We start from the raw sequence: 25,799 nt of genomic DNA on the forward strand, positions 1-25,799 counted from the left end.
CTTTTCAATTTCTTTCACGTCTCAAGTCTATTGTTGCTTATCAGTAAAAAATTGAATCACTATCAGTGATAACTCATAAAATATGTTACTTGTACTTGGTTATAATATCACATTTGGGTATAAATTCGATTGTAATATTTGTACAAAATGGCTGCGACGCACTCGAGCACGTTGCCTGCCACACCCGCGGACACTATCAAAACCTTGCCCTTAAATTTCAAATGACGAAATTAATAATGAAGTAAAATTCATAAAATAGGTTCCTTGAAGTCCAAAATTAGTTTCTTTGGTCATGCACACAAATAAATAATGTGCTACTTCACCTTTCACCTGTAAACTTTCAACCCTCAGCTGTGAAAGGCAAAATGGCAGCATCCATACGAGGCGTTGGAAGGGTTTTATGCCGCGTGACCCCTTTCCTTTTACAGAATATTCGGCAGAATAAGGTACTTCACAATTAATTATTTTCTATAGTGCGTCAGGTAAGCAAAAGCTAGGACTTCTGCTGCACATTTAGATCATGAAACAGTGACCGAACTACTGTCGGTAGTTCACTAGCCAGCTACAGCTAATTAAGTTATAGAGCTAGCTAGTTAGAAACATACCTGTGCATCATCCAATACAACACCAGTCATATGTTTCACATAACCAGTCCATGCTAAATGATTAGCAGTATTGTCTTGTGTACAGTACACTGTATTTGCATGTTTCATACTTGACTGACAGTCACAATATTTGTTTGGTTTCTATCTTCCAAAGAGTGTACCTGTCAGGCTTTGCACCCAGGCTGTGTTTCCAGGTGTGCAGTCCAGCCTCTCTCTCTGCACTGCAGCCTCACCTGAGATCCCCAGTGATGCCGCTGAGGCAGGGCAGGCGCTTGCCCGCTACAAGGACAGACCATGGGACTACCTGGAGAGCGAAGGTATGGAGATTAGACCTTGAATGTCTACTCTACACACTTTTTTTAAGGGATAGTTCTGCATACCCAGACAAAGTATGCTCAATGGAGAATCTCCATGCAAGTAGTCCAGGACTAGTGTAATTAATTTGTTAATCCATCCATATGTGAGCATTGACTTGGTGTCCATCCTCCTCTCCTATTTGTAGAGTACATAGCGCTCTATGGAACCAGTCCAGTGTGGTCTGACTACAGGAGGAACCACAAAGGCGGGATTCCTCCTCAGAAGACACGCAAGACTTGCATTGTACGTGTAACAGAGCTGGTTCTGTAACCTTGACCAAGACTTGTGACAGTTCTCTGAGCTATTACCCAGGCTTTGGGGAGTGCACAGATGATCAGAGGATGTCTTCCATGATGCTGTCTGCTCTATAACCCCATATTATTATTATATTCTCCACTAAACAGATGTGATTGCAACCTCACTTTGTTTCGTTTTCAGAGAGGAGACAAGATATGTGGGAACCCCTGTCCAATCTGTCGAGACTCCAATGTCATCATCCACTATCAGGTCTGGTCTCTCACTCATGGAACACACACATTGTGAGCAATGGAATATTAGATTGCATTTGATTGGTTTTGTTCAGTTGACTTAACAGGCTATTCAATTGTGTTTGTAAATCAATGGCCCATTGTCTTCCTGTAGAATGTGAAGCTACTGCAACAGTTCATCAGTCCAAATACAGGCATTGTCTATGACTCCACACGGACAGGTAAGATGTTCAATTTACCTAATATGTATACAATTCTATGAATGAATCATCCATGCTGAATTCAGCAGGTGTTATCTAAACGCTTGCTGGTGTCATCAAAATAAGTTATTTGATTGACAAACAGTCGACACTGAGGCTGCCCATAGGTGTTTCAGTGACTTTAAAACATTTCTCCATGAAGTAAACAACCTTTTGCAAGGGTTCAGGTAACTAAAGTGCCACATTTTATATTATCTGTCTACATTTTTATCCAGGAGTGTGTCAGAAACAGCAAAAGCATCTCAATCAGGCGATTGGCACTGCAAGAGACCATGGTAAGTTCAGCCTCTGACTAAGGAGCAGAATGCTAGAGCGCTACAGTAATAATGGAGAATTGCATTTTTGTGACCAGCCCAGTGCTTCAACAAGGCCACAAAAACAGAATATGTAGTTCTCTACATGACATTGTCTATATTTTTTCCAGGGCTTCTACCCTTCCAGGTTCCTCATGTGGACTTCTCAGGAGAGGACTACTCCAACTGCCATGACGCAGTGGGCTCAACCCCTCCTCCCCCCACCATTACCTCAGGTGATCCTTGGTACCGGTGGTACCACACCATACAGCCGGACAAGACTGAAGTGGCTAAAGTCAAGAAGACCTATAAGGCATATTTGAAATAGATGAGAAAGACCTACCTGAAATTGATGAGGGAGTATCAGAGGAATTATGGTGAAAGTTTGAGGATTTAATTTGGTGATTCTGGACAGAGTACATTTTGTATATAAAACAAATTAGTGTCAAAATATTCAGATTGTTAGACAGTGTTTTGTTTTTGGACCTTAGACTAAAAATATGAAAGGCAATTTAGCCTTACACAAACAATACGCTAAAACACGCCACAGATTAAATCCCAGGCTACAATTTATCAGCTCAGTTACAGTACATGCTACTATATGGACCATCCATGAGTAATCTGTCTAATCTCATATCCATGGTTTTGTATTTAAAGAGCAAGTGGTACAATAAAAACATGTAAGATGCAAAATCATTTATTTCATTGCCTTTTTGTCTGTAGGAAATACTTGATACAGGTATGTTTATTCCCAGTTAAGAGGTCTGTTTCTACATGTATGGAGCCAGTGGTAATGTATTGCCATTTCCTCTATTGTAAGTACTTCAGCATATTGCTTTCTTCCTGTCCCATGAGACATGCCTATTCGTTCAGTCAAATTCTGAATTCCAAATCACCCCCTTGCCCAAGACACTTCTGGATCCTATCTTTTCAGATCTACAGGTGTGTGTATAGGGGGGCAAGGGGGCGAGTTGTAGTTCTGAAAATGTATCTCATAGGATACTGCAGTACACCAGGGGTGCGTCTGAATAATCCAACGTGGCTTCCTTGACTTCAGCCATGACGTTTCCAAAAAAGTTCAGAATGATCGAGGAGACGAAGAAAGGAAGCCACTTTAGACTATGAAGATGCACCCCAGCATCAGTGGTGGGTTATATTGCATTACATTTCTATTTCCTCCTGGGGTCTGTTCAAAATGGCACCCTATTCCCTACATAGTGCAGTACATTAGGGAATAGAGCCCTGGTTCTGCTGTAGGTAGGTCACTCCTTGACCTTGTGGACCAGGGTCTCCCCCAGTGATTCCAGGACCTCCCGTTTGTAGTCCTCAAAGTCTCCGTCTATCTGGTTGACGGACCGGTCCTCCACCACCCACAGCTGACAGGCTGTCTCAGTGATCAGCCGGGCATCGTGACTCACAATGATCACCGCTGTGATGGGACAACAGGGAAGAGGATATAATCTTAAGATATGAGAAACACTGATGTCCGAAGTCTCTACCAAAGGGCACTATCGACAGCATGCAAATTATGTGTTTGATGTTGACCGGCATTTTATTTATGCCATCACTACACCAATTTCAGAGGCTACTTTCTGATCCTACATTTTAACAAAAATAAACATCCTCATACCTCCTTTGTACTCGTTGATAGCTTCTGATAAGGCATCGATCGACTCAATGTCCAGGTTGTTAGTAGGCTCATCCAGGATGAGAACGTCAGGTTGCCGACAGGCCAGCTCAGCAAACACCACTCTGGCTTTCTGACCACCTGTATGGAGAGGAACAAAGAGAAGACATTTAGAAGAACAGATCGACACACTGGATGGTGTGTGTGTGTGCGCACGTGCATGTTTCTAATCCTAACCTGATAGCTTGGAGATCTGGATGGTGTGTGCGTGGCTCTCCAGTCCGAAGCGGCCCAGACACTTCCTGCTGTCCTGGTAGGGCAGGTTGAAGTTCCTCTGGAGGTACTCTGTAGCTGCCTCCTCCATGTTCAGCTGGTCAGCATACTGCTGGTTGAAGAAGCCCACCTTCAGCCGATGGTTCTTTCTCATCTCCCCCTTGGACTGAAAGGCCAATCAACACACATTTAGCTTGACAGTTACACCCATCAGTACACAAACAGGTGCTGTATTTGTATATATAGATCATATGTATTGTTTGAAGGGAAACATACTGGATTTAACCTGCCCGTGAGAAGTAGTAATAGGGTACTCTTCCCGACTCCATTGGGTCCAACTATACAAACTGAACAAGAAAAAAAAAAAAAAAAGTTAAGGTATAGTATGGAGGCTAATGACCAGAAAGTCCAACGTGTCGCAGGTATGCAAACAGAAAGGATTTCTACTTACTTCTAGTCTCCATGTCGATACCAAAGTCCACATTCTTGAAGAGGGGTTTGTGTCCCTCAAAGGCAAAGTCTACACCTGAGACAGAGAGCAGAGGGTTAAACAGGGATATACAAAAAGTGAGAGGGGAAGAGGGGAAAAAAAGAGGGAGAACTCACTGTGCAGGCCGAGGATGGGAGGAGAGAGAGAAGGAGGGTTGGGGAAGGTGAATTTGACAGTGTACTCTTTGGGTCGTTTGAGCAACTCTGTAGCTTCCTGACTCTCCTCCTCCACTCCTCCCTTCTTCTTTCCCTTCGCTTGCTTCCTGGTCAAGGCTTCCTTAGTCTGCTTCTCCTAGAGAGCGAGACAGAAAACAGTGAATGATGGGAGAAGTACAGAGACAGATCCAGGTAGAACCATGTCTAAACAGGTAGCTGTACTGTACTCACGGCCTGTTTGGTGGACTTCCCTCCAGCCTTGAGATCTTTGAGCTTCTTCTCCTGTTTGTCGTACTGTTTCTGGAGCTCCTTCTGCTTCTGAACGTACATCTTCTTAAACGTCACTTGGAGAGAGAGAAGCTTCAATCTATAGAACATGGATCTAACTGCAAGTGGCTCTGGATAAGAGCTCCGGCCAAATGTAAATGTGTATAGAACTAGTCATATACACATTTGTTTTTTAATGTGTTGTTTGTGGGGTAGGAGAAAGAATGTACATCGCTAATAAACTCACGGTAGTTCCCTCTGTAGTAGTAAAGTTTCTGGTTGTCCAGGTGAACTATGTCAGTACACACATCGTCCAGGAAACTCTGGTCGTGAGACACGATGAGGAGAGTCTTCTTCCAGCCCTGAAGGTAGCTAGGAGAGATTAACATATTAGCCACTGCAGTGGTATCATTCACAGATCCAGGGCAGAAAGAAGACCCATTGAGTAAGCAGCTGCATGTTGTGTGGCCCTGTGAAATAAATTATATTTAAGTAAAAGACTGTGTGTGGTGTGCCCTTACTTGTTGAGCCAGATGACAGCGTTGAGGTCAAGATGGTTGGTGGGCTCATCCAGCATCAGCAGGGTGGGCTCCATGAACAGAGCTCTGGTAGGAGAGAGCCACTGGAAGCTTAGAATTAATTTTCACTGTTTTATCTACGTTACACTTTCGTTAATTTTTATTCTCTGTAAAAGTGACTTTGTAAAAATGCACTTTGAATTACGTTTGACTTGACCTGCAGAAGTAGCTGAAGAAAAAAAAAATATTGGAAGAAATTCCCATATTGCTAAAACCTCAAAATCAAATCCTTTCAGATGTATAGAATTGCCCTGGGAGGGCTAAGGGGTCAACAGATATGAGCTTAATTTGACTTATATTTTAACAGCACAATCCAAGATGGCAGCAAGTCGTTTGTGACTAGTAGTTTTCAACCTACTAATAACCTATTAATTAACAATGGAACAAATCTACAATTTCCTTGTTGTGTATTGCAAACTATTTAGTTTTGCTGGTGTAAAGATCGCGGGTCTCCCTCAACCTCGGATAACTTTTTTTCCACTATTTGTACTTCTTCACTTGAAGTTAACCAAAGTAACCCTCTCTCTGGCTGGTCTGGGTTCTATCCTCAGCTTTCCCTCTGCGGAGTGTCTCATCCAAGCTGCTCCTCTTCGCTCTCCGCCTGGCTGTCAGAGGCAGCTCAACAATCCCCAAGCCCTTCTCTCAATCGACCCCCACATACATACACACACACACACACACAGGCCCTCTCTCACCTTACCTTTCTTTGGCCTCTATTTCTTACAGCTCTCAGAAAATTACAATTTGTGGTATTGCTTTGTGCACTGACTTTACTGAACTCTGGAGAAAAATAACATTGTCGCTGGGTGAGTACATCTGAAAATGTGCTCTCCCGCCCATTAAACATGTTGTCTGCGGGAACTCGCTCTTTCACTCGGTCCACTCGTCCAAGTGCCGATGCATTTGGGGCATGATGTGAACAGTAAGAACTTGTGTCACTACCAAAGTCTAATGTTTTTAAATGACTTTTGTACTGTCTGGAAACTCGCTTGCAGTAGGTCTCTTAAAAAAAGAGAAGCCGTGCAAGGTTATTAAACAGAGGTGCCTAGTTATTCTTCTGTTGTTGATATCAGGTAACATGCAGCCTAACCCTGATATGCAATGTCTCCAAACCCCCTCTGATGTTAAATCTAGATCTGGTCTTGGTATTTTTCATTTAAAATGTACGCAGCCTATTGTCAATTGTTGGGGTTAGGATTTGGGCTAAATCAATAATGCAATTGATGCAATTGTTTTTCCTGAAACCTGGCTCAGCAAGTCTGTTCTTGATACGGATATTTGTATAAATGGTTACAATGTGTAATGCACTGATCAAGTTAAGGTGGGGGTGTGGCTATATGTAAAGACTAAATTCCTTGTAAGTGTGGCAAAGTCTGAAACTATTTGGAAACAGTTGGAATTTCTTGCTTTGAATCTTGAGAATTCAAAGGGTCTCTTTATAACTGTGATTGGCTGTTATAGGTGAACCACTTACATATCTGTTCAATCTAACCCTGGAACTTAATGAAATTCCAAAGATCTGGAAATCAGCATTTGTCCTACCACTTTTAAAAGTGGGAGATCCAACTCTTAAATAATTATAGGCCAATCTCAAAGCTGTCACCCCTGGCGAAAATACTTGAAACCCTTGTTAGTGAACAGCTAAAATAGTTTTTATATACTAACTCTATTTTATCAATGTACCAATCGGGCTTCAGGAAGAAGCATAGCACAATTACAGCAGCCATGAAGGTTTTAAATGACATCACTGAAGCCTTGACAAAAAAAACAGCACTCTCTCTCACTTTTTATTGATCTCTAAGGCTTTAGTTACAGTTGATCATGCTATACTGAGGCAGAGATTGTTGAGCATAGGTCTTTCGGAGCATGCAGTTGCATGGTTTGCTAACTATCTGTCTGATAGAACTCAGTGCACTCAATTTGATGGGCTCATGTCTTACATTTTCTGTCTGAAACGTGTGCCCCAAGGCTCTGTACTTGGTGCCCTCTTATTCACTATTTATATAAATCATTTAAGACAAAAATTAGCAAAATGCGCCACTTCACTTTTATGCTGATGATACTGTTATTTATTGTTGTGCCTCGTCTCTCACAAAAGCTATTCAGAACCTTTTTATACTGTTCAACATACATTGTGTCAATTGAATCTTATCCTCAATACTGACAAAACTAAACTAATGGTGTTTTCTAAAACAAGAAATAGACCTCTGAACCTTTCACCTATTACTGCCTGTCAGGGCAATGAGATTGAGACTGTAACCGCATATAAATATCTTGGAATTTTAGTTGATGACGGTCTCTTTTAAATTGCATATTCAATAACATACAAAAAAAATTGGGATTTTATTTTAGGAATATGGCCTGTTTTTCTTTTGAAGTCAGAAGGAGGCTAGTATCAGCTACATTTATGCCTTTACTAGACTACGGGGATATTTCATATATAAATGCTTCCGCTCAGTGGTTGAGATCAATTGACACCCTTTACCATGAAGCATCGATATTTATTTTAAACTGCAAAACACTTACGCACCACTGCACTTTATATACCAGGGTTGGCTGGCCTTCTCTAGTCACTCGTATTTACAAAGGCATTTTGGGTTTACTACTAGGGCTTTTATGTACACTGAGCCATCGGCTTGGAACGCCTTACAAAATACTTTTCAACTGGAAAAACTTGTCCCTATTGGTGTTTTGAAATAATTGATGAATGATTGAGGCTGATTCCCTCACCTGTCAATGTTTTTAATTTGCTGTTTTATGATTTTGTTATGCTCTTGTGACATCTGTTTTTTTTACTAGATTACCTGTAGTTTTTCATGTCTGTCTAGTTGTGTAATGACTTGGTGCTGCCCATCTTGGCCAGGACGCTATTGAAAAAGAGATTTCAAATCTCAATGAGCCCTTCCTGGTTAAATAAAAGAATTTGAACTTTAAGTCCATAGGGTTGCTTGATTGGTGGTTAGGTTATTAGTTGGCCAAAAGTAGGTTACATGAAAAGCGCAATACTGTTAATATAACCATGTGTTAGTGTGGGTTTTCAATTAATTTATTTGAATCATGAAACTCATCTACATTTCCTGTAAATTCTCAGCAACAAAAGAGTGATCGAATTAAGATCCTACACCTGCACTTGGAATTCAGAAAAAAACGTACCTGGCTAGTGAGACTCTCATCCTCCAGCCTCCAGAGAACTTCTTGGTAGCTCTGTTCTGCATCTCTGGGGTGAAGGAGAGACCAGCCAGGATACGACGGGCTTTAGCCTCCGCTGCTGCTGCCCCGATGATCCTCAACTCCTCATAGACCTGGTTGAGACAGACACACGATATGTACACATGCAGTGGTTTAGTCGATTGACAGATATTACATTACTATCTGAATGCAGGTTAAGAGACCATGACTCTTTTTCCAGTTACCACAGTCTGAATGAAAACCTGACCCCAGCCCTGTATTCAATAGATTATCATAGCAATTAGGAAGTGAATATTTTGCCTGGCAGATCTAAGAGTATATTAGGGTTCAATGTTGATGCTTCCCCATACCTTGTCCAGTCTCTCAGCCACACTGTCTTCTCCTTTCTCCAGCAGAGCCTGCAACTGTCTCTCCTCCTCTAGGAGCTTCAAACGCCTGGTGTCTGCCTTCAACACAGCCTGGACCGCTGGGGTGTCATCCGCCATCACCTCTATGGCGATATGGAGAGCACGACAGGGTGTTAAAGGGAGAAAAGACGGTGGGGGTGAAGTGAGAGGGGAAGAGAGAAAGGGAGAAGAGGGGTAGAGAGGATAAGGGAAGGAGACAGAGAAAGGTATGATGGGGGGGGTTCTTTAGAGGACAGGTGACATACCTTGCTCACAGAGCAGCACGTCGATGTTAGGAGGGATACTGAGAGCTCTGTTGGCGATATGTTTCAGAAGCGTGGTCTTCCCCTTCCCGTTAGGTCCAACCAGACCGTAGCGTCTTCCTGCCACCACCAGGAGGTCTGCATTGACAAACAGCTCTTTCCCGTGAGCTGATATACTGAACCTCTCCAGCTAGAGGAAACAAAGAGCAGCACATTAAAACACTGAAACCACCACAGGTGAACTCTGATACCCAGAACTTTAGGGCTCCCCACTTGACATTCCATAAGGAATGGTTGAAGGGACTACCTCCTCATACTCACACTGTGTGCTTACAAAGAAACACAATACATAAAGTGCAATGTTTCAGTTACATAGACATTCAGCCATTTGATGAATCCCAACAACCATCCTCGTCCATACAACCATTCTTCTTGTGGGTGATAAGACATTACACTACATGACCAAAAGTATGTGGACACCTGCTCGTCAAACATCTTACTCCAAAATCATGGGCATTAAGTTGGTCCCCTCTTTGCTGCTATAACAGCCTCCACTCTTCCAGGAAGGCTTTCCAGTAGATGTTGGAACATTGCTGCAGAGACTTACATCCATTCAGCCACAAGAGCATTAGTGAGGTCAGGCACTGATGTTGGGTGATTAGGCCTGGCTCCCCAAGGTGTTCGATAGAGTTGAGCTCAGGGCTCTGCGCAGTCCAGTTCTTCCACATCAATCTCGACAAACTATTTCTGTATGGACCTCGCTTTGTGCACAGGGGCATTGTCATGTTGAAACAGGAAGTTCCCCAAACTGTTGCCACAAAGTTGAAAGCACAGAATCGTCCAGAATGACATTGTATGCTGTAGCATTAAGATTTCCCATCACTGGAACTAAGGGGCCTAGCCCGAACCATGAAAAATAGCCCCAGACCATTATTCCGCCTCCACCAAACTTTACAGTTGGCACTATGCATTGGGGCAGGTAGCTTTCTCCAAATCCAGCTTACTCTGTTGGACTGCCAGATGGTGAAGCGTGATTCATCTCTCCAGAGAACGCATTTCCACTGCTCCAGAGTCGAATGGCGGCGAGCTTTACACCACTCCAGCCGACACTTGTCATTGCGCATGGCAATCTTTGGCTTGTGTGCAGCTGTTCGGCCATGGAAATCCATTTCATGAAGCTCCCAACGCACAGTTCTTGTGCTGACGTTGGTTCCAGATGATTTTTACGCACTACGCGCTTCAGCACTCAGCGGTCCCGTTCTGTGAGTTTGTGTGGACTACCACTTCGCGGCTGAGCCATTGTTGCGGCTAAACGTTTCCAATTCACAATAACAGCACTTACAGTTGACCATGACAGCTCGAGCAGGGCAGAAATTTGACGAACTGACTTGTTGGAAAGGTGGCATCCTATGACGGTGCCACGTAGAAATTCACTTAACTCTTCAGTACGGGCCATTCTACTGCCAGTGTTTGTCTATGGAGATTGCATGGCTATGTGCTCAATTTTATACACCTGTCAGCAACGGGTGTGGTTGAAATAGCCAAATCCACTAATTTGAAGGGGTGTCTACATACTTGTTTGTGCCTGTGTAATATAATATAAGAGAAAGATAGAGATGTGTGTCGATTGAGTCGATTTTTAGTACTATTGAGTTTTTCTTCAGTAAAATAACTATGTAGTTCTCTCAATTCTTCAGAATAAAGAAACACTAGAAGAGTTGAGAGGGTCAGGTCACCTTGATATCTGATGCGTTCTCCAGCATGGCCTGCCTGGAAGACAACTCAGCCTGGGACACGGAGAAGTCACCCTCAATGGCGTTGGCAGCACGCACACTGGCTACCTGCTTCTCATACTCAATCTAGAAACACAGAGGCACAGACACACACTTCCAATTAATAAAATGCTTCTGTCTCTGGTTTGGCCCAAAGGCTCTCAAAAGGTCAATATTTGTAGAGTATATACAGTACCAGTCAAAAGTTTGGACACACCTACTCATTTGAAGGTTTGTCTTTATTTTGACTATTTTCTACATTGTAGAATAATGGTGAAGACATCAAAACTATGAAATAACACATATGGAATCATGTAGTAACCAAAAAAGTATTAAACAAATATAAGATATATTTTAGATTATTCAAAGTAACCACCCTTTGCCTTGATGACAGCTTTGCACACTCTTGGCATTCTCTCAATGAGGTAGTCACCCAGAATGCTTTTCCAGCAGTCTTGAAGGAGTTCACACACATGCTGAGCACTTGTTGGCTGCTTTTCCTTCACTCTGCGGTCCAACTCATCACAAACCATCTCAATTTGGTTGAGGTCAGGTGATTGTGGAGGCCAGGTCATCTGATGCAGCACTCTTCTTCTTGGTCAAATAGCCCTTCCACATCCTGGAGGTGTGTTTGGGTCATTGTCCTGTTGAAAAACAAATGGTCCCACTAAGCCCAAACCAGATGGGATGGTGTATCACTGCATAATGCTGTGGTAGCCATGCTGGTTAAGTAGGCCTTGAATTCTAAATAAAGTCACCAGCAAAGGACCCCCACACCATCACACCTCCTCCATGCTTCACGGTGGGAACCACACATTTGGAGATAATCCGTTCACCTAATCGGTGGCTCAAAAAGACACGGTGGTTGGAACCAAAAATATCAAATTTGGACAGATTTCCACCGGTCTAATGTCCATTGCTTGTGTTTCTTGGCCCAAGCAAGTCTCTTCTTATTGGTGTCCTTTAGTAGTGGTTTCTTTGCAGCAATTCGACCATGAAGGCCTCATTCACGTAGTCTCCTCTGAACAGTTGGTGTGTCTGTTACTTGAACTCTGAAGCATTTATTGGTGCTGCAATTCGAGGTGCAGTTTTGTGCCGATTTCTGAGGCTGGTAACTGATGAACTTATCCTCTGCAGCAGCGGTAACTCTCGGTCTTCCTTTCCTGTGGCGGACCTCATGAGAGCCAGTTTCATCATAGCGCTTGATGGTTTTTGTGACTGCACTTTCAATGTTCTTGAAATTTTCCGGATTGACTGACCTTCGTGTCTTAAAGTAATGATGGACTGTTGTTTCTCTTTGCTTATTTGAGCTGTTCTTGCCATAATATGGACTTGGTCTATCAAATAGGGCTATCCTCTGTATACCACACCTACCTTGTCACGACTGATTAGCTCAAACGCATTAAGGAAAGAAATTCCACTATTTAACTTTTAACTAGGCACACCTGTTAATTTAAATCAATTCCAGGTGACTACCTCATGAAGCTGGTTGAGAGAATGCCAAGCGTGTGCAAAGCTGTCATCAATGCAAAGCGTGGCTACTTTGAAGAATCTAAAATATATTTTGATTTGTTTAACACTTTTTTGGTTACTAAATGATTCCATGTGTGTCATTTCATAGCTTAGATGTTTTCACTATTATTCTACAATGTATAAAATAGTAAAAATAAAGAAAAACCCTGGAATGAGTAGGGGTTCTAAAACTTTGATTGGTACTGTTACCATTTTCTTTTTCTTCTTCTTCTCCTTCTTGCTCATGTTGGCAAAGGGGTCGTCACCTTTCTCCTGCTCCTGCTCTGCTATCACGTCTTCAGCACACTGACAGTAGAGAGGGACAGAGGGAGAGACAGTGAGTTAGACGTTCTAAGGTGGCTCTACATGCCATGTATGACCCTTCCATACAGCAGACTCAGATTAGATGATAAACACACACCTTCATTGTGTCATCTTCATCGTCATCACCCTCTTCATCTTCGCTGCGCGGAGGGCGAGCAGGTTTGTTCATCCTCTGAATGGGACAAGTAACACAGCATTATGGTAATACAGAAACTACCCTGACAAGAGATCAAGTGCTACTGTGACCCATATACCGTGGCCATGCATTATATTGGCCTAGATAGTCACACAGTACAGTGCATTCAGAAAGTATTCACACCCCTTGACTTTTTAAAAATGTTGTGTTACAGCCTGAATTTAAAATTGATTAAATTGAGATTTTGGGTCACTGGCGTACACATAATACCAATGTCAAATTATAAACAAATGTAAAGCTGAAATGTCATGAGTCAATAAGTATTTAACCCCTTTTGTTACAGCAAGCCTAAATAAGTTCAGGAGTAAAAGTTTGCTTAACAAGTCACATGATAAGTTGCATGGACTGTGTGCAACAGTGTCTAATATGATTTTTGAATGACTCTCTCATCTCTGTACCCCACACATACAATTATCTCTTAGGTCCCTCAGTCAAGCAGTGAATTTCAAACACAGATTCAACCACAATGACCAGGGAGGTTTTCCAATTCCTCGCAAAGGGCACCTATTGGTAGATGAGTAAATTAAAAAAGCACACATTGAATATCCCTTTGAGCATGGTGAAGATAGTAATTACTCGTCGGATGATGTATCAATACACCCAGTCACTACAAAGATACAGGCTTCCTTCCTAACCAAATTGCCAGAGAGGAAGGAAACCACTCAGGGATTTCACCATGAGGCCAATTGTGACTTTAAAACAGTTAGAGTTTAATGGCTGTGACAGGAGAAAACTGAGGATGGATCAACATCGTAGTTACTCCACAATACTAACCTAATTGACAGAGTGAAAAGAAGAAGCCTGTACAGAATAAAAATATTCCAAAACATGCATCCTGCAACAGGGCACTAAAGTAATACTGCAGAAAATGTGGCAAAGCATTCACTTTTTATCCTGAACACAAAGTGTTGTATTGTATTTGCCCAAACATATTACTGAGTATCTCTCCATATTTTCAAGCATACTGGTGGCTGCATCATGTTATGGGTATGCTTGTAATCGGCAAGGACTGGGGAGTTTTTCAGGATAGAAAAAGAAACTGAATGGAGCCAAGTACAGGCAAAATTCTAGAGGAAAACCTGGTTGTCTGCTTTCCACCAGACACTGGGAGACAAAATCACATTTCGGCAGGACAATCACCTAAAACACAAGGTCAAATCCACACTGGAGTTGCTTACCAAGTTACAGTTTCAACTTAAATCTACTTGAAAATCTATGGCAAGACCTGAAAATGGTTGTCTATCAATGATCAAGAACCAACTTGACAGAGCTTGAAGAATAATGGGCAAATTGTTGCAAAATTCAGGTGTGGAACGCTCTTGGAGACTTACCCAGAAAGACTCACAGCTGTAATCACTGCAAAAAGTGCTTCTACAAAGTATTGACTCAGGGGTGTGAATACTTATGTAAGTGAGATATCTGTATTTCATTTTCAATAAATTAGCTAAAATGTCTAAAAACATGTTTCACTTTGTCATAGGGTAGTGTGTGCAGATGTGAGATTAAACATTTGAAATTCACACCATAATAACAAAAACATGGAATAAGTCAAGGGGTATGAATACTTTATGTAGGCACTGTATGTTGCTAACCCATTATATTTCCTATAGAATGTCATCCCTACATTCCAGAAGGAAAACTGTTTTACACAAAGTTTGTGTTGTTACCACTGGAGCTCTTCACTCACCTTGGGCTGTTCCTTCTTGCCTTTCTTTGGCTGAGGCTTCTCGTCCTCCGCTTCATCCTCCTCAGTTGCCTACAATAATAAAATAATAATAATAATAATAATAATAATAATAATAATAATAATAATACAGTTGAAGTTACATACACCTTAGGTGATGTAACCTTAGGTTTTACATACACCTTAGCCAAACACATTTAAACTCAGTTTCACAATTCCTGACATTTAATCCTTGTAAAAATTCCCTGTCTTAGGTCAGTTAGGATCACCACATTATTAAGAATGTGAAATGTCAGAATAACAGAGAGAATTATTTATTTCAGCTTTTATTTATTTCATCACATTCCCAGTGGGTCAGACGTTTACATACACTCAATTAGTATTTGGGCGCATTGCCTTTAATTTGTTCAACTTGGGTCAAACGTTGAGGGTAGCCTTCCACAAGCTTCCCATAATAAATTGGGTGAATTTTGGCCCATTCCTCCTGACAGGGCTAGAGTAACTGAGTCAGGTTTGTAGGCCTCCTTGCTCGCACACGCTTTTTCAATTCTGCTCACAAATTTTCTGTAGGATTGAGGTCAGGGCTTTGTGATGGCCACTCCAATAACTTGACTTTGTTGTCCTTAAGCCATTTTGCCACAACTTTGGAAGTATGTTTGGGGTCATTGTCCATTTGGAAGACCCATTTGCGACCAAGATTTAATTTCCTGACTGATGTCTTGAGATGTTGCTTCAATATATCCACATAATTTTCCTACCTCATGATGCCATCTATTTTGTGAAGTGCACCAGTCCCTCCTGCAGCAAAGCACCCCCACAACATGATGCTGCCACCCCTGTGCTTCACAGTTGGGATGGTGTTCTTCGGCTTGCAAGCCTCCCCCTTTTTCCTCCAAACATAATGATGGTCATTATGGCTAAACAGTTCTATTTTTGTTTCATCAGACCAGAGGACATTTCTCCAAAACGTACGATCTTTGTCCCCATCTGCAGTTGCAAACCATAGTCTGGCTTTTTTAATGGCGGTTTTGGAGCAGTGGCTTCTTCCTTGCTGAGCGGCCTTTCAGGTTATGTCGATATAGGACTCGTTTTACTGTGGATATAGATACTTTTGTACCCGTTTCCTCCAGCATCTTCACAAGGTTCTTTGCTGCTGTTCTGGGATTGATTTGCACAAGTACGTTCATCTCTAGGAGACAGAACGCGTCTCCTTCCTGAGCGGTATGACGACTGCGTGGTCCCATGGTATTTATACTCGCATACTATTGTTTGTACAGATGAACGTGGACTTGTGGAGGTATACAATTGTTTTTCTGAGGTCTTGGTTGATTTCCCCATGATGTCAAACAAAGAAGCACTGAGTTTGAAGGTAGGCCTTGAAGTACATCCACAGGTACACCTCCAATTGACTCAAATGATGTCAATTAGCCTATCAGAAGCTTCTAAAGTCATGGCATCATTTTCTGGAATTTTCCAAGGTTTTTAAAGGCACAGTCAACTTAGTGTATGTATACTTCTGACCCAATGGAATTGTGATCCAGTGAATTATAAGTTAAATAATCTGTCTGTAAACAATTGTTGGAAAAATTACTTGTCATGCACAAAGTAGATGTCCTGACCAACTTGCCAAAACTATAGTTTGTTAACAAGACATTTGTGGAGTGGTTGAAAAACTAGTTTTAAAAACTCCAACATAAGTGTATGTAAACTGTGTGTGTGTATATATATATATAAATAAATAAAAAAAGAGTCTCATTTAGTTCAACATAATGCTGAATCCCAAATCAATCAAGCCCTAGGATCTACTCTGTACTCCCTAGATACTCCAGTAGATCTGAAATGACTAGATAGGCTAAGCAATATAGTGAAAATTCCACGAAGCCTATCAAAAGCCTGACCTTGGGTGCTGGTTTAGCCTCTGGTTTCTTGTTCTTTTTCACAGCTGTCTTTTCATCCTCGTCTTTCTTTTCTTCCTCATCAGAGGGAGCCTGGTTTTATGTAGGAAAAAGGAGAGTGAGGCTCCATGTCTGGGAACAAGTGAGATCAGTTTTATTGTGTTGAGTATTTCAGTGGGTTAGATCTGCAGATATGAGATCTATGAGAAAGAGAAAAGTAGTGAAATAAAGTGTTTTGAAATTAAAAGGGAATAGATTGAGAGGGGAATGTGTTAGTGAACAACTTAAAATGTTCTGCTTTCCGTTATCAACCCTGTTGGATGGGGGGGGGGGGGGGGGGGGGGGGGGGGGAGAAAGAGTGTGTAGTAGGAGAATAAATCCATTCCATCACCCACCTTGGCTTTCGGTTTTGGCTTATCTTTTTTCTTGCCCTTATGCACCTTCTCAACCTCCTGTGTTAAAGTATTAAAGACGCAAAGACAAACACACAGATACACCAGTTCCTTAATATTAGAGATGTCCTTACACCAAGCACAAAGTCGTTATGAAGAAAAATGACATGCTTAATTCAAATCATTCGATTATAAGTGCCTTGCAAGCCAACACTTCTGGCCAATGTAAATTTGTCCAACACATGTAGATGAAATGCAATGAAATGTAGGAATAGGGCTGTTACGGTGACCGTATTACCGCCACACCGGCAGTCACGAGTCATGACCGCAGTCAAATTCCACGTGACCATTTAGACACCGTAACTAGGCTTCTCCAAAACTCTGATGCTGCTAATGGTCATTAGTAGACTACTGAACTTGCTAACTGCCAGTCACTAATCACAATGACATCTCAGAAATCTCAATTGCGTTGATCTCCATCCCCAACTTCAACATTTTCCGTCAAGATAGAACTGCCAAAGGGGGAGGAGTTGCAATCTACTGCAGAGATTGACAGAACTTTGCAGGCTTACTTCACAGGTCTATGCCCAAACAGTTAGAGCTTCTAATTTTCAAAAATAATCTCTCCAGAAATAAATCTCTCACTGCTGCCGCCTGTTATAGACCCCCCCTCAGCTCCCAGCTGTGCCCCAGACTCAACAGCCTTGGTTTCTCTAATGACTGCCTCGCCTGGTTCACTAACTACTTCTCAGAGTTCAGTGTGTCAAATCGGAGGGCCTGTTGTCCGGCCCTCTGCCAGTCTATGGGGGTACCACAGGGTTCAATTCTCGGGCCGACTCTTCTCTGTATATATCAACGATGTCACTCTTGCTGCGGGTGATTTCCTGATCAACCTCTACGCAGACGACACCATTCTGTATACATCTGGCCCTACTTTGGACACTGATAAACCTCTAAACGAGCTTCAATGCCATACAACACTCCTTCCGTGGCCTCCAACTGCTCTTAAATGCCAGTAAAACTAAATGCGGGTGCGGGCAACCGTTTGCTGCCCGCCCGCCCAACTAGCATCACTACTCTGGACAGTTCTGACTTAGAATATGTGGACAACGACAAATACCTAGGTGTCTGGCTAGACTAAACTCCCCTTCCAGACACATATTAAGCATCTCCAATCCAAAATTAAATCTAAAATCGGCTTCCTATTTCGCAACAAAGACTCCTTTACTCACGGCTCCAAACATACCCTCGTAAAACTGACTATCTTACCGATCCTCGACGATGTCATTTACAAAATAGCCTCCAACACTACTCAGCAAACAGGATGCAGTCTATCACAGTGCCATCCGTTTTGTCAACAAAGCCCCATATACCACCTAGCACTGCGACCTGTATGCACTAGTCGGCTGGCCCTCGCTACTTATTCGTCGCCAGACCCACTGGCTCCAGGTCATCTATAAGTCTATGCTAGGTAAAGCTCCGCCTTAGCTCACTGGTCACGATAACACCCACCCGTAGCACGCGCCCCAGCGCGTGCTACATGTGGCTCAGTTGGTAGAGCATGGTGTTTGCAATCGAACCCACAACCCCCAAGTTGTGGGTTCGATTCCCACGGGGGACCAGTACGGAGAAAAAAAATGTATGAAATGTATGCATTCACTACTGTAAGTCGCTCTGGATAAGAGCGTCTGCTAAATGACTAAAATGTAAATGTATATCTCACTGGTCATCCCCAAAGCCAACACCTGATTTGGCCGCCTTTCCTTCCAGTTCTCTGCTGCCAATGACTGGAACGAATTGCAAAAATCACTGAAGCTGGGGTCTTATATTTCCCTCACTAACTTTAAACATCAGCTATCTAAGCATCTAACCAATCGCTGCAGCTGTACATAGCCCATCTGTAAACAGCCCATCCAATCTACCTACCTCATCCCCATAATTTGTATTTACTTTTCTGCTCTTTTGCACACCAGTATTTCTACTTGCACATCATCTGCACATTTATCACTCCAGTGTTAATTTGCTAAATTGTAATTACTTTGCTACTATGGCCTATTTATTGCCTTACCTCCTCACGCCATAAGCACACACTGTATATAGACGTAATTTTTTTCTATTGTGTTATTGACTGTACGCTTGTTTATTCCATGTGTAACTCTGTGTTGTTGTTTGTGTCGCACTGCTTTGCTTTATCTTGGCCAGATCGCTGATGTAAATGAGAACTTGTTCTCAACTATCCTACCTGGTTAAATTAAGGTGAAAAAAAAGAAAAATATAATTGAAAAATCAAATCAAACACTTCATGAGGGCCCATGAGCTCATGTTGCGAAACAATTCCATGGGCTATGCAATTGCGTGAGAAAACAGAGTTGATGGCCTCTATTAAAGAGGATGAGCCTCCTATAGGTTATGCCTACTATATTTTTCAATTTATTTCCCCTGCCCCTGTTCCGACAGGTGCATGATAATGGTCCATCCTATATCAAAACTAATTTCACACATTATTTAGAATATCTGAAGACAAGATTAAATAAAGAATAGTCTGATGAGTGGCATTACCACTTGTCAATGATGCACTACCACTTGTCAATGATGCACTACCACTTGTCAATGATGCCTAGCATGGGCAGTAAAGCAAGAAACAACACACATTTTTTTGACTTTTTCTAATCATAGTCTCACACATCATGTAGCCTAGCCCATAGCCCTATATGTTTTGATAAGGTTTGTATCACAACTAAAGTGGCCAAATAACACAATGCAAATAGTCCGGGTAGCCATTTGATTACCTGTTCAGGAGTCTTATGGCTTGGGGGTAAAAACTGTTGAGAAACCTTTTTGTCCTAGACTTGGCACTCCGGTACCACTTGCCATGCGGTAGTAGAGAAAACAGTCTATGACTGGGGTGGCTGGGGTCTGACAATTTTTAGGGCCTTCCTCTGACACTGCCTGGTGTAGAGGTCTTGGATGGCAGGCAGCTTAGCCCCAGTGATGTACTGGGCCGTGCGCACTACCCTCTGTAGTGCCTTGCGGTCAGATGCCGAGCAGTTGCCGTACCAGGCAGTGATGCAACCAGTCAGGATGCTCTCGATGTTGCAGCTGTAGAACCTTTTGAGGATCTCAGGACCCATGCCAAATCTTTTAAGTTTCCTGAGGGGGAATAGGCTTTGTCGTACCCTCTTCATGACTGTCTTGGTGTGTTTGGACCATTGTAGTTTGTTGTTGATGTGGACACCAAGGAACTTGAAGCTCTCAACCTGCTCCACTACAGCCCCATCGATGAGAATGGGGACATGCTCGGTCCTCCTTTTCCTGTAATCCATAATAAATCTCCTTAGTCTTGGTTACGTTGAGGCATAGGTTGTTATTCTGGCACCACCCAGCCAGGTCTCTGACTTCCTCCCTATAGGCTGTCTCGTCTTTGTCAGTGATCAGGCCTACCACTGTTATGTCGTCTGCAAACTTAATGATTGTGTTGGAGTCGTGCCTGGCCATGCAGTCGAGGGTGAACAGGGAGTACAGGAGGGGACTGAGCACGCACCCCTGGGGAGCTCCAGTGTTGAGGATCAGCGTGGCAGATGTGTTGCTACCTACCCTCACCACCTGGGGGCGGCCCGTCAGGAAGTACAGGATTCAGTTGCAGAGGGAGGTGTTCAGTCCCAGGATCCTTAGCTTAGTGATGAGCTTTGAGGGTACTATGGTGTTGAATGCTGAGCTGTAGTCAATCAATAGCATTCTCACATAGGTGTTCCTTTTGTCCAGGTGGGAAAGGGCAGTGTGGAGTGCAATAGAGATTGCATCATCTGTGGATCTGTTTGGGCGCAGTGCAAATTGGAGTGGGTCTAGGGTTTCTGGGATAATGGTGTTGATGTGAGCCATTACCAACCTTTCAAAGCACTTCATGGCTACAGACGTGAGTGCTACGGGTCTGTAGTCATTTAGGCAGGTTGCCTTTGTGTTCTTGGGGACAGGGACTATGGTGGTCTGCTTGAAACATGTTGGTATTACAGACTCAGACAGGGATATGTTGAAAATGTCAGTGAAGACACCTGCCAGTTGGTCAGCACATGCCCGGAGCACACGTCCTGGTAAACCGTCTGGCCCCGCAGCCTTGTGTATGTTGACCTGTTTAAAGGTCTTACTCACGTTGGCTACGGAGAGCGTTATCACACAGTCGCCTGGAACAGCTGATGCTCTCATGCATGCCTCAGTGTTGCTTGCCTCGAAGCGAGCATAGAAGTGATATAGCTCATCTGGTAGGCTCGTGTCCCTGGGCAGCTCGCGGCTGTGCTTCCCTTTGTAGTCTGTAATAGTTTGCAAGCCCTGCCACATAAGACGAGCGTCTGAGCCGGTGTAGTATGATTCAATCTTAGCCCTGTATTGACGGTTTGCCCGTTTGATGGTTCATCGCAGGGCATAGCAGGATTTCTTGTAAACTTCCGGGTTAGAGTCGTGCACCTTGAAAGCGGCAGCTCTACCGTTTAGCTCAGTGCGAATGTTGCCTGTAATTCATAGCTTCTGGTTGGGGTATGTACGTACAGTCACTGTGGGGACGACGTCCTCGATGCACATATTGATAAAGCCAGTGACTGATGTGGTGTACTCCTCAATGCCATTGGAAGAATCCCGGAATATGTTCCAGTCTGATAGCAAAACAGTCCTGTAGTTTAGCATCTGCTTCATCTGACCACTTTTTTTATAGACCGAGTCACTGGTATTTCCTGCTTTAATTTTTGCCTGTAAGCAGGAATCAGGAGGATACAAACCCTAGACTCACCCAATACCTTTTTCGCACTATTGGTTAGAGCCTGTAAGTAAGCGTTTCACTGTAAGGTCTACACCTGTTGTATTCGGCGCACGTGACAAATAAACTTTGATTTGAACATGTGTAGCTATTATTGTGAGTGTGATAGAAAAGGAACAGTACGAAGAGGGGTGGGATGAAATAGTAAACACCAACACTTTCTTAGAGCTCCCTGGACCTCTAAAACACTAGGTTAGTATCAATAGAATCCACATTCAGATTTAGAACACGACTCACAAACATAAGACCCCACGCACCTTATTCATCAGTCTCTCATCATCACCATCATCATCACTGTCTCCCTGACTGAGAGCTGCAAAGATGTTCCCACCCTGAGACAACAAATACAATTTAAAAGTGGATTATAGTGTATTCTACCCCCAAAATGTAATAGAACGGAGTGATCAAGACTGTAAAGACGGCTGATATAGTGATCAAGACTGATGCACGCACAACATGCTCACCTTATTTCCCTTGCCTTTTCCAGGGGCCACAACTGTGATGAGAAAGAGAGCGAGCAAGAGAGAGTGAGCAAAGTTGATGAAAGGCTAGCTAGGCTATCAACACTGAACATTTCCAGCTTGAAATTTAGACATTTGTTTGACAGACTAAGCAGTCAACTTACCTTCCTCTTCCTCGTCCTCGCTGGCTTGCACTGACAGCTTCTTAAGTTTCTCCATCATATCCTCGTCATCATCATCGTCTCCCTCGCCACTTCTACCTTTCCGCCGGTCTTTCTTTTTCTTCTGAGACCGATAGCAAAATAGATTAGACAGGCATTATGGTTCACATGATACTACTAGGGCTAGGTATTAGCAGGGAGGGACCACACAATACATATCACAATTATATATATATATATATATATATCTCACATATACATACATGAAAAAGTAAATGCATAAATTGGTCATCACATTTGATCTGATCTTCATCTTAAGTCACAACAATTGACAAACAGTGTGCTTACATTAACAACACACAAATATTTGTATTTCTTGTCTATATTGAATACATCATTTAAACATTCACAGTGTAGGTTGGAAAAAGTATGTGAACCCCTAGGCTAATGACTCCAAAAGCTAATTGGAGTCAGGAGTCAGCTAACCTGGAGTACAATCAATAAGACAAGATTGGAGATGTTGGTTAGAGCTGCCTTGCCCTATAAAAAAAAAAAAACACACCAAATTTGAGTTTGCTATTCACAAGAATCATTGCCTGATGTGAACAATGCCTCGAACAAAAGAGATCTCAGAAGACCTAAGTTTAATAGTTGTTGACTTGCATAAAGCTGGAAAGGGTTACAAAAGTATCTCTAAAAGCCTTGATGTTCATCAGTCCACGGTAAGACCAATTGTCTATAAATGGAGAAAGTTCAGCACTGTTGCTACTCTCCCTAGGAATGGCCGTCCTGCAAAGATGACTGCAAGAGCACAGCGCAGAATACTCAATGAGGTTAAGAAAAATCCTAGTGTGTCTGCTGAAGACTTGCATAAATCTCTGGAACATGCTAACATCTCTGTTGACGAGTGTACGATACGTAAAACACTAAACAAGAATGGTGTTCATGGGAGGACACCACGAAAGAAGCCACTACTGTCCAAAAAAAACCTTGCTGCACGTCTGAAGTTTGCAAAAGTGCACCTGGATGTTCCACAGCGCTACTGGCAAAATATTCGGTGGACAGATGAAACTAAAGTTAGTGTTGTGTGTACCTTCCAAACAACTCATGTGTGGAGAAAAAAAAAAGCACAGCACACCAACATCAAAACCTCATCCCAACTGTAAAGTATGGTGGATGGAGCATCATGGTTTGGGGCTGCTTTGCTGCCTTAGGGCCTGGACAACTTGCTATCATCGAAGGAAAAATGAATTACCAAGTTTATCAAGACATTTTGCAGGAGAATGTAATGCTATCTGTCCGCCAATTGAAGCTCAACAGAAGTTGGGTGATGCAACAGGACAACGATCCAAAACACAGAAGTAAATCTGCAACAGAATGGCTTCAACAGAAGAAAATATGCCTTCTGGAGTGGACCAGTCAGAGTCCTGACCTCAACCCCAATTGAGATGCTGCGGTTCATGCCAAACATCCCAAGAATATTGCTGAACTGAAACAGTTTTTTAAAGAGGAACGGTCCAAAATCCCTCCTGACCGTTGTGCAGGTCTGATCGACAACTATAGAAAACATTTGGTTGAGGTTATTGCTGCAAAAGGGTCAAACTGTTATTAAATCCAAGGGTTCAGATACTTTTTCCACCCTGCACTGTGAATGTTTACACAGTATGTTCAATAAAGAAATGAAAACGTATAATTTGTGTGTTATTAGTTTAAGCAGACTGTGTTTGTCTATTGTTGTGACTTAGATGAAGATCTAACTTTATTACCAATTTATGCAGAAATGCAGTTATTTTCTTTCTTGCCACTGTATATATACACACACACACAGCACATTCAGAAAGTATTCAGACTAGAGGTCGACCATTTAATCGGAATGGCCGATTAATTAGGGCCGATTTCAAGTTCATTTTTTTGTTATTATTATTATTTTTTTTAAATCGGCCACAATCGGTGTCCAAAAATGCCGATTGTGGCCGATTTAATTTATATATATATATATATTATTTTTTTTTTACATACATACATACATATATATATATTTTTTTACCTTTATTTAACTAGGCAAGTCAGTTAAGAACACGTTCTTATTTTCAATGACGGCCTAGGAACGGTGGGTTAACTGCCTTGTTCAGGGGCAGAACGACAGATTTTTACCTTGTCAGCTCGGGGATTCGATCTTGCAACCTTCCGGTTACTAGTCCAACGCTCTAACCACCTGCCTTACATTGCACTCCACGAGGAGCCTGTGTGGCAGGCTGACTACCTGTTACGCAAGTGCAGCAAGAAGCCATGGTAAGTTGCTAGCTAGCATTAAACTTACCTTATAAAAACAATCAATCAATCTTAGCATAATCACTAGTTAAACTAGTAATATCAACCATGTGTAGTTATCTAGCGTGTCCTGCGTTGCATATAATCGATGCGGTGCCTGTTAATTTCTCATTGAATCACAGCCTACTTCTCCAAACGGGTGATGATTTAACAAGCGCATTCGCGAAAAAAAATCACTGTCGTTGCACCAGTGTACCTAACCATAAACATTCTTTCTTTAAAATCAATACAAAGTATATATTTTTAAACCTGCATATTTAGTAAATATTGCCTCCTAACATGACTTTCTTTTAACTAGGGAAATTGTGTCACTTCTCTTGCGTTCTGTGCAAGCAGTCAGGGTATATGCAGCAGTTTGGGCCGCCTGGCTCGTTGCGAACTGTGTGAAGACCATTTCTTCCTAACAAAGACCGTAATTAAATTTGCCAGAATTGTTCATAATTATGACATAACATTGAAGGTTGTGCAATGTAACAGCAATATTTAGACTTAGGGATGCCACCCGTCAGATTAAATCCTGAACGTTTCCGTATTTCACTGAAAGAATAAACGTTTTGTTTTCGAAATGATCGTTTCTGGATTTGACCATATTAATTATATAAGGCTCGTATTTCTGTGTGTTATGTTAAAATTAAGTCTATGATTTGATAGAGCAGTCTGACTGAGCAGTGGTAGGCAGCAGCAGGCTCGTAAGCATTCATTCAAACAGCACTTTCCTGCATTTGCCAGCAGCTCTTCGTTGTGCTTCAAGCATTTATGACTTCAAGCCTAACTCCCGAGATTAGGCTGGTGTAACCGATGTTAAATGGCTTGCTAGTTAGCGGGGTGCGAGCTAATAGCGTTTCAAATCGGTGACGGCACTCGCTCTGAGACCTTGAAGTTGTTGTCCCCTTGCTCTGCAAGGGCCGCGGCATATGTCGAGCAATGGATAATGAATCTTCGAGGGTGGCTATTTTTGATGTGTTCCTGGTTCGAGCCCAGGTAGGAGCGAGGAGAGGGACGGAAGCTATACTGTTACACTGGCAATACTAAAGTG

General features: G+C 42.4%; 2 protein-coding genes across 4 annotated transcripts in view; one reads left to right on the plus strand and one right to left on the minus strand.

The window, feature by feature from the left end:
• Positions 1–257: 257 nt before the first annotated feature.
• mrps18b (mitochondrial ribosomal protein S18B) lies at positions 258–2,696 on the plus strand. The gene is made up of 7 exons (XM_029732250.1): positions 258–446; positions 760–922; positions 1,108–1,205; positions 1,401–1,469; positions 1,605–1,671; positions 1,926–1,985; positions 2,135–2,696. The coding sequence occupies exons 1-7, from the start codon at positions 366–368 to the stop codon at positions 2,329–2,331; spliced, it is 735 nt and encodes a 244-aa protein (XP_029588110.1). The 5' UTR covers positions 258–365; the 3' UTR covers positions 2,332–2,696.
• Positions 2,687–25,799, minus strand: part of LOC115173815 (ATP-binding cassette sub-family F member 1) — a 28,916-nt gene continuing 5,803 nt past the window's right edge. Inside the window, exons 4-24 of one of the 3 annotated variants that reach the window (XM_029732243.1) lie at positions 22,436–22,553; positions 22,275–22,306; positions 22,068–22,142; positions 17,010–17,066; positions 16,618–16,707; positions 14,723–14,791; positions 12,937–13,011; positions 12,726–12,821; positions 10,968–11,090; positions 9,235–9,421; positions 8,933–9,072; positions 8,547–8,695; positions 5,337–5,420; positions 5,063–5,187; positions 4,780–4,892; positions 4,510–4,684; positions 4,355–4,429; positions 4,180–4,250; positions 3,868–4,069; positions 3,634–3,771; positions 2,687–3,432 (exon numbers count right to left, since the gene is read on the minus strand). In XM_029732243.1, coding sequence (XP_029588103.1) covers positions 3,266–3,432; positions 3,634–3,771; positions 3,868–4,069; positions 4,180–4,250; positions 4,355–4,429; positions 4,510–4,684; positions 4,780–4,892; positions 5,063–5,187; positions 5,337–5,420; positions 8,547–8,695; positions 8,933–9,072; positions 9,235–9,421; positions 10,968–11,090; positions 12,726–12,821; positions 12,937–13,011; positions 14,723–14,791; positions 16,618–16,707; positions 17,010–17,066; positions 22,068–22,142; positions 22,275–22,306; positions 22,436–22,553 — 2,361 coding nt within the window. In that variant the 3' untranslated portion in view covers positions 2,687–3,265. Of the gene's footprint in view, positions 3,433–3,633; positions 3,772–3,867; positions 4,070–4,179; positions 4,251–4,354; positions 4,430–4,509; positions 4,685–4,779; positions 4,893–5,062; positions 5,188–5,336; positions 5,421–8,546; positions 8,696–8,932; positions 9,073–9,234; positions 9,422–10,967; positions 11,091–12,725; positions 12,822–12,936; positions 13,012–14,722; positions 14,792–16,617; positions 16,708–17,009; positions 17,067–22,067; positions 22,143–22,274; positions 22,307–22,435; positions 22,557–25,799 lie in introns of all 3 variants that reach the window. The other 2 variants (XM_029732242.1, XM_029732244.1) reach the window with 2 other exon arrangements.

This window comes from Salmo trutta, chromosome 34 (genome assembly GCF_901001165.1).
Source record: "Salmo trutta chromosome 34, fSalTru1.1, whole genome shotgun sequence".
Taxonomy (NCBI): domain Eukaryota; kingdom Metazoa; phylum Chordata; class Actinopteri; order Salmoniformes; family Salmonidae; genus Salmo; species Salmo trutta.